The sequence below is a fragment of the Aptenodytes patagonicus genome, chromosome 8 (assembly GCF_965638725.1).
Source record: "Aptenodytes patagonicus chromosome 8, bAptPat1.pri.cur, whole genome shotgun sequence".
Classification (NCBI taxonomy): Eukaryota; Metazoa; Chordata; class Aves; order Sphenisciformes; family Spheniscidae; genus Aptenodytes; species Aptenodytes patagonicus.
In genome coordinates this window covers 5,442,985-5,454,512 of record NC_134956.1, presented here as the reverse complement: position 1 = coordinate 5,454,512, position 11,528 = coordinate 5,442,985, and the positions used below count along the sequence as shown (strand labels likewise).

General features: G+C 53.2%; 1 protein-coding gene across 2 annotated transcripts in view; it reads right to left on the bottom strand.

Moving 5' to 3' along the window:
* Positions 1-8,794: 8,794 nt before the first annotated feature.
* Positions 8,795-11,528, bottom strand: part of RBM6 (RNA binding motif protein 6) — a 55,382-nt gene continuing 52,648 nt past the window's right edge. For both annotated transcript variants that reach the window (XM_076346081.1, XM_076346083.1), the window contains exons 21-22: positions 10,857-10,968; positions 8,795-9,084 (exon numbers count right to left, since the gene is read on the bottom strand). In XM_076346081.1, the coding sequence (XP_076202196.1) occupies positions 8,959-9,084; positions 10,857-10,968 (238 nt within the window). In that variant the 3' untranslated portion in view covers positions 8,795-8,958. The remainder of the gene's footprint in view (positions 9,085-10,856; positions 10,969-11,528) is intronic.

Here is an 11,528-nt window from a genome sequence, read left to right as displayed (position 1 = left end):
CCGGCAGCCTCCAGCGCATTGCCCCCGGCAAACCCAAACCACCTGGAGGCTGGAGGCAGCAGGGAGGAGCCGGGGGGGGGGGGGGGGGGGGGGGAGGGGGGGCGGGGGGGGATGGCAGCGGGGGGGCAGCCCTTCATTCATAAAACCAGCCCAGGCTGCTGGCGACCCCCCCGTCCCGCTGCGCCCAGCCTGCTCGGCCCGCAGCCGGGCCGCTCGGCCCGGGCCCGGCGGGCAGCAGCTGCCACCTAGCGGCAAATGCCCTGCGCTGGCGGGGCTGCGGGGCTTGCGCGAAGTCATAGGAAAGCATTCGGTTTGGGGGTTTTTTCCCCCCCCCCGGAATATTTCATTCCTGCAGCTGAAGGCACACCTCACGGGGGTGGGATAGTAAAGCGGCCCATCGGATGCATCGCTCCTTTTTTTGTCTTTTTTCTTGTGAATTGGGAAACGGCAACGCGGCGGGGTGGAAGGGGACCGGAGGCGCGCGGGCACCGTCCCGTCGCCGCCTGGGCAGGGGGGGATTTCGAAAGGAAAGCGCTGGTCCACAAGCGACTCAAGACATGAAATGTTACGGAAGGGGAAACCTGGGAGGATTTGGGCTCCGGTGGCTGCGCACTAGCGTGGTGCAGTGGGAGCGGACCCGTACAGCCGAGGACCCAATGTATGTACTATACATTTACAAGGGGTTTTTCACTCCAGAAGAGCTCTGGTCCGGTCTGAACGCCCATCAGCGCTTGGGGAGCGTGAGGTGCATTCCTGGAGCACGTTTGATTTGGCTTCATCTGAAAGGAATCCAGCTGATGCTCTCCCAAGCCTGAGCTCTCCAGAACTGCTCCAGGACACAATCCAAAGTGCAGTAAAGTAGGGAAAGGCGGGAGATCGGTTTCAGAAGTGCACCCCTGAGCCAAATTAATACGCTGGAGCAGACACACCCCAACAGGGCTTTGGAGAAAAGCGACTTTGCTGCCTAACCGCCCTACGCCCGGGGAGCTGCTCGGCCCCTCTCCTAAGCCCCAGCAATAGGAAGGTGGTGTGGTTTAACCCGGCAGGCAGCTGAACGCCACACAGCCGTTCACTCACTCCCCCCGCCCCCAGTGGGATGGGGGAGAGAATTGGGGGGGGGGGGGGGGGGGGAAGAGTAAAATTCATGGGTTGAGATAAAGACAGTTTAATAGGACAGAAAAGGAAGGGGAAATAATAATAATAATAATAATAATAATAATAATAATAATAATAATAATAATAATAATAATAATAATAATAATGATAAAAGACTATACAAAGCAAGTGATGCACGATGCAATTGCTCACCACTCGCTGACCGATGCCCAGCCCATCCCCGAGCAGCGGTCACACCCCCCGGCCAACTCCCCCCAGTTTCTGTACTGAGCATGACGTCCCATGGTATGGAATGTCCCTTTGGGCAGTTGGGGTCAGCTGTCCTGGCTGTGCCCCCTCCCGGCTTCTCACTGGCGGGGCAGGAGAAGCTGAAAAGTCCTTGACTTAGTGTAAGCACTGCTTAGCAACAAGGAAACCATCAGTGTGTTATCAACATGATTCTCACGCTAAATCCAAAACACAGCACTGTACCAGCTACTAGGAAGAAAATTAACTCTATCCCAGCGAAACCAGGACAGAAGGGCCCAAGGGAGCTGCCCAAGATCCCAGCAGGGCCAGGGAAGGTGTTGGGGCCCTGGGGGCACTAATTGGCCTCACCTGGGCCCCCACACACCCACCCGCTGGCCCATTGGGCTGAGGGCTCCATTTAAGCCCAGTCCTGGGCCATGAGCCCCCTCCCAAGATGTCCTGCAAGTAGGTCTGTACTGGGTCCAGACTGCTCTCCTGGATGGACTTCAGCCTGATGTAGGCAGCCCCGTCTCCCGGATGGACCTCGGACCAATGTTACAGGCAGCTTTGTCACCGGCTTGTTGGTGGGACCTGTCACTACCACCACACTGGCCCTGCTCAGGTCCTATGGGACTGCACGCCGGTGGGTGAGGGCACTGCCTGCACTGGGGTGACCCTGCTCTTGCTGCTCCCACTTGATGGGAATCCAAAGCACCCCAACACAGGCACTCCAGCTCCTCAGACTGATCCTCTCCTTCCCTCCGGATCAAGCCCAGCATGATGCAATCTGAAGTCATGCGGTACGTAGGCAGACAGGCATCCTGCAGCATGGGAGCTGCTCACCGGGGTTGTCTGCAACAGTGGTGTTTGCAAGGGGGTGACTGGAGGTGGCTCCAGAGGGTGAGCTTCAAGTTGTTACACAGCTCTCTGCCATTTCTGGACCATCCCATCCTTCCATTGTGTGGGATGGGGGACTCCGTCCCCTGGGGGTGTAATGCTCTCATTCCCCAGCTTCCTTGCAGCACACCCAAGTGCTCCGCAGGGAAGCAAGGTGCACTTTAACAGCAGGACGGGACTGGCCTCCTCCAGGCCACAAATGGGCTGAGCAACACATGCATGGAGCAGAACCGTGCTCCTGGAGGTGCCAAGAAGTGCTTACGGCAGCACTGTGTACAGCTGGGATGGTCTTTGTGCTGCTGATCCACTTCGGCTTCCTGGGGACGGGGCCAGCCCTGTGTGCCCCAGAGCAAGAAGCAGACACCAGATGCGCGCCAGCACAATTGCGGCAAGCCACAGATCTCCCCTCCACGACTGGAAATGCTATAGAATCATAGGGTGGTTTGGGTTGGAAGGGACCTCTAAAGGTCATCTAGTCCAACCCCCCTGCTGTGGGCAGGGACATCTTCAACTAGATCAGGTTTCTCAGAGCCCCGTCCAACCTGACCTTGAATGTTTCCAGGGATGGGGCATCCACCACCTCTCTGGGCAACCTGGGCCAGTGTTTCACCACCCTCAGCATAAAAAATGTCTTCCTTATATCCAGCCTGAATCTACCTTCTTGTAGTTTAAAACCATTACCCCCTCTCCTATCAACTGCTTCTGCCTTTTTCCTCTGCTGGGAGTAACCGGCACAACTTATTCTCCTTCCAGCAGCACGTGCACCTCCCCGAGGGAGGAGGGAAGCGGGTGCCAGGCAGGGAGCCACCTGCAGCAGACTCGGCCAGTGGAGCAGCACGAGTTGGTGGACAACATCATGCCCAGGGTGGTGTGGGAGCATGTGGCGAGGGACGAGCTGCAGCAGCAGGACCCTCAGCACACATGGCAGAGTTCAAGCACTGGGAGGTTAGCGTGGAAGGTGCGTGTCCTCTCGGCTGCCCATTGCTGTAGGGAAGCTTTTTCTCGCGGTGTTAGTTCCCTGGGCCAGCACTGTTTTACCGATGGTGAGGGGTGCTGCTGCGGGTCAGGCTTGTGCCATCTTGTCCCGTTCAACCCCTTCCCCACCCATGCCCCAGCAGCAACTTGGCCAACCCATATCCCTTTCAAAACGTGTTGGCAAAAATAATCGATTTAGAATTTGGACAAGGGCTTGTGTCTGTGCTTATCTCGGCTATTCCGGTCATTATGTGACTTACTATAATGTCATTCATCTTCCTTTGAATCTTTGTGTTACTGGATGGAAGTCCATGAAAGTACAGTTTCACAAAGATTGTATTTGCTGACGTTTGAAAGCATAATGTCCCCAGTGCAAGGAACAAAGAACAGAATGATCTTTCTTGTATGTATACAGATAAATACATAACCTACATTAAAATGGGGGCATGATTTGAGCAACAGCCTCCTCTGAACATTAAACTCCTCTACCTCTTGTCTTAAAACATTAAGTGAGTAAAATTGTTCATGATACTCATTGGGTATCTTCCCATATGCCCACTAGAGGCACGTACACATTTTTATTACTCTTCTCTTTCATTTCAGATAAAGAGAAGGCCTATGGATTTGTTTGGCAGATATATAAAAAATGGCTAATTGCAATGTATTGACTCCTAAAGACTTTTACCAGCAGAAGAACTGTAGCCCACTCATCTTCTGCTTGCTGGTGTCCCTGTGCTTTTGGGGGTGTCCCGGCAGAGCTTTGCCTGTTGAGGACTTGCCTGAGTGCCAAGTCCAGCCGTACCTGTACAAGCGTGCAATGCCCCTGATGTCCAGCAGTAGCCGCACTTGTCGCATTAGGCAAGAAATCCCCGGGGGCTGGGTTTTTTTAGTTCACTTGAGCTGAGTGGTACAAACCCCATTTGTGGAGCATCAGGTTTTGCCTCTGTTTGAGAAAAACAGGGGGTTTAATGCCACCGTTGACAGAGTGGGTGTGCCTGGGCTATAGAGATGTGATATTTTTCTACGCCAAACTGTGTAAAGCATTTCAGAGAGGTCCCCAAATGGACCTGCCAGATCAGGGAGATGTGGCCAGCTCTGGTCTCAGTCTTTGCACTACCCCAGTAACACGCATTTTGCTCTCCCAGGTCCATGCTGCAGGAGGCCAAGTACCTCATCCTGTGCCCACCCCTTGACTGGCTTTTTGGGCCATCTTCACACACTCCAGCCAGACCTGCGAAGAGTAAGTGTGCTTGCTTTGCAGAAGGAGCAGTCGTGAGCTCCTGCGTTCGTGGACCCCCTTGGTGCCACGCTGCAGGGGGAAGCAGCCCCACGGTGTACATTTGCTGCAGAGCGTTTCTTGCTGCCGACTTGCTCTGCTCCACGCAGCCCGTGCCCCCCTTGCTGTGGAGGTCCCCCTGGGGGGAGCCAAGGGGGAAACACACGTTAGCAAAAGGCTGTGTCGCTTCTGCTCTTTGGAATGGACTCTGGAGAGAGCCGTAACTGAGATAACGCAGCGCTTGTTTTATCCAATCCACAGCAGAAAAGTCCTGCTCCCACCTTGCAGAAGGACAACTTGCCAAGCTCTGTCACCCTGCTCCAGGTTTTCCCGGCTGTGCTGGGGCTGAGAGGGGCAGCCCCATTCCCATCCTCCTTCCAGCTGCACCTCTTCTCCCCCTGAAGCAGGATACTGCTGCGGAGGGAAACATGTTCACTGGTTTCTTTCTCTCCTTCCCCCTTACAAATGCTTCCCTTATCCCACCTTGCTGTTTTCTTCCCTTTAGAAAGCACAACTCCAGCTCTTTACATCACTATGTTCCACTTACGAGGTCCTGAATCACTGTTGTATAAATATTAATATGGCTAAATATTGGAAATCAAAGATTATCTACTTGCTTTTCATTGGGAAAGGGCAGAAAAAGCAGCTCTTGCTCCAGAGACTCTCCGATGTCTGAATCAGCCTCCTGCATACCAACCTTTGTGGCTGATGGAGCTCAAAGATGGGCCCCCACCTTCGGCAGGGGTCCAAGTAGAAGTGCCCTGCCTATGCCTCCCACCCTCTAAATGGTGGACTTAACCTCCCCTTTGGTCCGCCCAAACTGGCCAACATGAAGTCCATGGCTCCTGTTCCCCAAAATGTCCCTGTGCCGAGCACAGCCTGGCACCAGTGCTGCCAGCAGCTGTGTCCCAGGAACAGCGTCCTCCCTCACCCATACAGGCCATCCTTTTAAACCCCTTATTCTGCCTTTTCTTCCCGTGCTTCCTCGCACACACACTTCTGTTCATACCCACCTTAGTGCTGGTTACAGATCGCCACAGTCCTCCTCCTGCGAATAACGTCTCCATGCCAATCAACTGCTCCAACACAGGGCTTACCTGGTGATCTGTTCCAATACTCTTATCTGGGCCTTCCAAAAAATAAAAATAAGTTGTCATCTTCAGTCATACCCATCACCACAGGATGGCATGCAAGGCAATGTGCTGTACGTGGCAACAGCGCTAGCATAGCTGTGAATAATCTTTGAAATACAAACAAGGTAATTATAAGATATAAAGGTAGCTGCAATACAGCCGTGGCTTTAGGTGACCATCCCTTAAAAAATATTAAAGACATCCAAACCACTATACCAATGATAAATAGTCAGGGTTTCTACATCACCACCTATGCTGCTGTTCTCCTAAGAGAATATGAGGTTTTCCGGCTTGGTGCTTCTTTTTAACGCTTTTAGCTGCTTACTCTGTTTATCTGTTCCAGTTTGTTAATAACCTCGTCCCAGTCACCTCATCCCAACCCCAGTGGGGGGCTCCTAATCCTGGAAATCCCTCGGCTGATGCACAACGTGGGCGGACATCATGCTATGTATATATGCACACACCTTATATACACAGGCACAACTTGAAGGGAACACACAGAGGCACTCGCTGGGTTACCTTGGGGAAGAGGAATTAAGCCAATATCAAATGCAGGGATTACCTTGATTTTCCATGGGCTGGTACTGGGATACTCTTTTCAGTCCGGGCAAGTGGTGTTTTGAAGCCACACACAGCACACCCCCTTGAAATCCCACGCTTCTGTGAGTAACAGGGTATCGTTCCAACATCTTAAGCCACAAGCAATATTCCTGATTTCCCATAATCATTTACTATGATCCTCAAAATAATGGAAGCCAACAAATCTAGTATTTCTATGATTAATATAACTAACGGGAGGTAGATCTACCTCCATGGAGAGAAAAAGGATTTCTCTTCATTGGAGACAGATGCACCCTGCAATTACATTTTTTTTATTAATTTTCTTTCCTCTTTTCACTGCAGTCTGTTCCTGCTCCTCTCTTGTTCCTGACTTGAGCCCTGGCAATTGGCCTACAAGGAGAGTGCTGCGTTGCCTCTCCTTCCACATATGCACATCACACTGGCTACAAGCGAGCATGCAGGCAAACGCCGCTAAGCCAAGGAACATACATTACTTAGTGAGGTCCATCTGTCCAAAGGAAGCTGCTCTTATCTGTTTTATTATCTCCCAATTAATTACATATCATCAGTTGTTAACAGGTTTTCACTAAGATGGATGCACCCACTTAGCAAATTAATAGAATCAGATAAAGGGTTCCAGCAGTTGGTGGTTGTAAAGGCTCCCTCCTATTCCATTTGGGAATGACGCTCTGTGGATGCTCATTTTTGGCACACACAGGTGCCCGGTACACCTGAGCGCAGGACAGCCTGTACAGCAGCTACCGATCTGCTCCCAAATTCCCCACTTCCCTCCAGTGCCGCTGAAAATGTTGTCCAGCCACCCTTCTTTCCCCCTTGTGCGCGAATAATTTCCAGACTCGAGAGCACCAGCTTGCTCCGCCAGACCTCGCGCCACCACGACTGCTCCCTTTTAGAGAGCTCATCCCCAGGAGCCCATCGCCTTCCCCGTCCTTCCCCTGTGTGCCCAGGACTCCCACGAGGACCGAAGCCCCGGCTTGCCGCCCAGGCTGCAGACGTCATGCCTCCTTCTGCACATTTTGTCACATTCTTTGCCCTCGTTTGGAGATCACTAGGAGGAGCGTGAAGGGTTGCAACGCTTTGAGATTTTGCATTACTCAGGCTCTAGTTTGTGATAATTCCTCACTTATTTCCACTCTAACAGAGCTATTGGGGTCCCGTGGTTCAGGGCCATCTCCCACATGCCCATTAAAAGCACCATTATCACCATTACCCAGACCCTCCCTATAGAACCAGACAAGCTGCTCCCGGCTGCTGGTTGTGCCATCTGGTCCCCGAATGCCTTTGTTTTAATGCACAAGCATTAGAATGACCCTTCCTCCCTCCAAACTTCCACACGGCTCTCTAAAGCAAGTTTCTTGAGCAGTTCCTCACCCCCGGTTTGCACAGAGCCCCTAGACCTGGCACGGAGGGGCTCTCTGGCAGGAGGGGCTGTTACAAACCCTTTCTAAACAATACGACTTGCCCTGGGCGCGCATGTTCCCTCCCCTCACACCCACGTACTCACCAGCACCGCAGCGGTCATCCTCACCTCCACCATCGCTGGGTGCAGCACCAAGGACCGGGGTGCCAGCGAGCAAGTCCCCCACACCTCTCTGGCGTTGGCTGTGTCGGAGACAAGGAAATGCAGCTTGGACAGGCCTTTTGCTCCCTATAGAAGTTGTCAGCTGTTGCAGGTGGCCCTTCACCTCCACATCTTGCTGTCTTCAGTTTCCTCGTGTCTCCGGTGTTCCCTCCTTCGGGATATTTGAAAGCGATGTTGGGGCCCGCTCTCTGCCGGGCGAGCAGGAGAGCAGCTGCGGGTGCCAGCCACCGCAGCTCGGGCACCACCGTCTTGCCCATCTGGCATGTCGTCTGCTCCCGCTGGCCACCGCCATCACCACCGTCCTCATCCGTACAGGCCACGCTCAGCCTTGATACCCACGGTGCCTGCCGTGCTCACACGCACACGCGCTTTCACTGTGCTTCGGCCAAACCGCCCCCGTTACGTGTCCCTGCCCAGGAGCTGCCTCTGCGCCTCCCGGGGCTGCGCGAGCAGCACTTGCTCAAAATGGCTTTTCCTCTGACAAACACAGTCCCTTGCAGGCCACGACACAGCCCCTGCCACCCTGGGCCAGCACGGCTATGTCCCCACGAGGGTCCCCAGCACCACTGCCACCAGATCCAGCCCTCCCCATGCTCTGTGGGCAGGAAGGGGAGGGCTCTGCCCTGCTTGGGAAGCCCAGACGACACCCAGCGTTAGCTAGACCACCTTTAGCTATTAAGCTGTTGCTACTAATTGAACCCAGTTGTCCGTGCTAACAGCCAGGATGAATCCCACACAGGTCGCTCCTGCTCCTGAATTCCTCCCAGGCCTTGGGGCTGTCCCCTGCTGCCAGGTCACATCCTGACCCACAAGTACACGGCACCAGGAGCATCCGTCCCTGAGCTGGCAGGGAACGCACTGCAGGACAGTGACCAAACCTGTCCCAGCCCCACTGACATGGCCACAAGCCCCAGGGACCTCATCAGCGGAGAGCAAAACATGATGGGAATCTTCCAAAGCATCACATGCTTTTAAAACATGCCATTTTAGGCAAGAGACAAGCACTGACAAATTTTCAGTTTTATTAAAAAAAAAATTCTAGCAGCAAAACCTGTAACAATTCGGGGGGGGGAAAAAAAAAAAAAAAAAGACCAAACCCCCAAGAGAACATGACACAGAGAGAAAGAGACAGAGATGGAGAGAGACAGGCTTGGGGTTTTCTCCACCATTCACTCAAGTTCCTTATAGCGGGCAAACATGACTCTCCTGACGGCGTCGCGGTAGGTCTCATTGGACTGCCTCTTGCTGGGCTTCCCTTGGGCCCCCAGGCCAGGGCCCTTCTTCCGATTTTCTGCCTGAAAACAGACACAGCTTGTGTTAGTGATTTCTCCTCTTCGCCGGCCGCCCATTAAGAAAAAGCTTCCCTGGGCTGCTTCAGGACAGCTCTGACTGCTCCCGTGTGGATCCAGGAGAGGAGGAACAGCAAGTGCACTGTGTTCGTCCAAAAGCTGTTTGGGAGAAACTATTGGCCCTTTGCAGGCAACACCACCACAGCCAGCGAATGCCCGGCGAGAATCAAACCACAGGGACCGGCTGCGGAGACCAACAGCAGCATACGGCTGGGTGGGAGCGGGCAGCCAAAACAGGCAGCGCCGGCAGACGAGAGGATCGAAACAGAGCAAAGGAAAAGTGCCAGCAAGAGAGCTGGGCTCCCGGCGAGCTGTTTGCGGTTAGCCTGCATTTGCACAAGCTCAGCTGTTCTCTCCTCTAATATAGAGTTCCCATGGGCTCTGGTAGCTCACTTTGAATTTCAACCAGTTTTTAACGACTGGCTTTTGCAGCCAGCGTCTGAATTATTCAGTAATACCTGCCTAGAGTTAGCCCAGGAGAGCAGGCCCAAGGCTGAAAGTTTCTCTTTGCTTTTAAGTCCTACATATCTGAATATCAGCGATGTGATCAATTAGACCAAGAGATCAAAGTCCTGTGGGGCTGAAGTGGGCACACGGCTTTGCCCAGCACGACTTGGAAGTGGGAAGAAAGCACATCTCTAGGGCTCTTTTGGGAGGCCTTTATAGGAATTGTAATAGGGCTGTGCTTTGCAATCAGCAAATCCGGTCCAGGGAGCCCTGATCGGAGGTCAGACCTCCCAGAGCGCATCGCTGGAGCTGGCTCTTCGACAAAGGCTGTTTTATGGCCACAGGAAACTCTTCCTGAGGACTGAGCAACAGCTGGGGCCAGTTCCTGCTGTCTGAACTGAAGAGGGAATCTTGCCTTGTGTGCGTGGGCTCAAGCAAACACACGTCACGAAGCCTCAAATATTTGCCATTAATGATATACTCAACTGCAAGCTGAATGTCACAACGTGAGCTGCGCTGCAAGTTGCCTGCCCCTCGGCAAAGCACCGACACCACGGCAGTGAGGCAGCCAGGCGACAAACCCGCCGCGATGAGCGACTGCAGCCGCAAGGGCATGGTGCTGCTCACATGCCCCTGAGCAAGGGAGAGCAGTCCCTGCCCCAGGCCGCTTGCCAGATAAACCCTCCTCAGCAAATTAAGGTCCACTGAGAGACCAGCCTGTCCCAGAAGGCAGGATCTACCCAGCCCTGCCTCTCCCTGAAGCCCTCTGCTGACGGGGACTCCGCTCCTCATCAGACAACGTACCCTGGCATTCCCTTCCGAAGTCCAGAGTCCAGAACGGCAGCGAGCGCCTCACAAGCAGAGTAGACAGATAGTAACATGTGCCCTGTGGCTTTGGCTATGCTCACACCTCCCCGGAGGACGTTCACCTTTTCCCCCAGCTCATGTGGCTGCAGAGCACTGAGCTGGTGACCTGCTCAAACCCCAGCCTGGCTTTGGGCAGGTATTAAATGCTCACACCCTCCCTGCTCACTGTTACTCTATTCTCAACCCCTCCAGATCCATATAAATTCTAACCTTTTTCCACTGCCAACATACTTGCAGCCCCTCCCAGCCTGCAAAGTTAATTAACGCAGCCATATTATTCCATCAAGCAGGCGCCGAGACTTGCAGCCCGACTCTTCTTCCAACCGGGAACTCCCTCCAGCTGTCTTGGGAGACATTACCGGCCGCAGGGCAGTGATGTGTTTTGCAAGGAAGGGAAGACTCACCTCCACTGGTGATGTTGTACCCTGCTGGTTGTGGCCGAAGCCTTTCTTCCACCCCGTGGACTGCAACATTCGGTTCCCTTTGTTGTTACTATCAATCCTTGGGTCATAGTCACTGCAAAAGAGGCAGAATCAATTGTCCGGTTCTGCGATGCTTCGAACACATACCAGGGATTTTTAGCTCTACTAATGGCACCTTCATTGACATTCCAACCTCTCCTGAGGGATACCCAAGTTGCTTGCAAGAAGCACACCACCCAAGGAAACCAACACAGTGGGTTCTGTGTGCAGGGTTCAGACACCTTTGACCGCATAATTTCTTGTCCCACCTCAGGGAAAAATACACCAGGGCACAGGAAATGAGCTCAGGCTTCAAAATATTTATGGTACAAGCAAGCCAGGAGCATCCTGTGCTTGCACTTCTTAATCCGAATTTTAGCTATAGCAGAAATATAATGAAGTCTATTCCCTGCTGCGCTGTTAGATCTTTCTTTTCTCCCAGTGCTGCGGTCATTGAGCTCAATAGATGCAGTGTTGATTCGGACACCCTTTCTCCAATCTGGTCATCACTCATCCAAGACCATTAACCAAACCCCATAGTTTTGAAAACTGCTCAGCACAAAAAACTTCAGGCAAGTTCTACTTTCTGGCTGCTGCTGACACTGCACACAAACT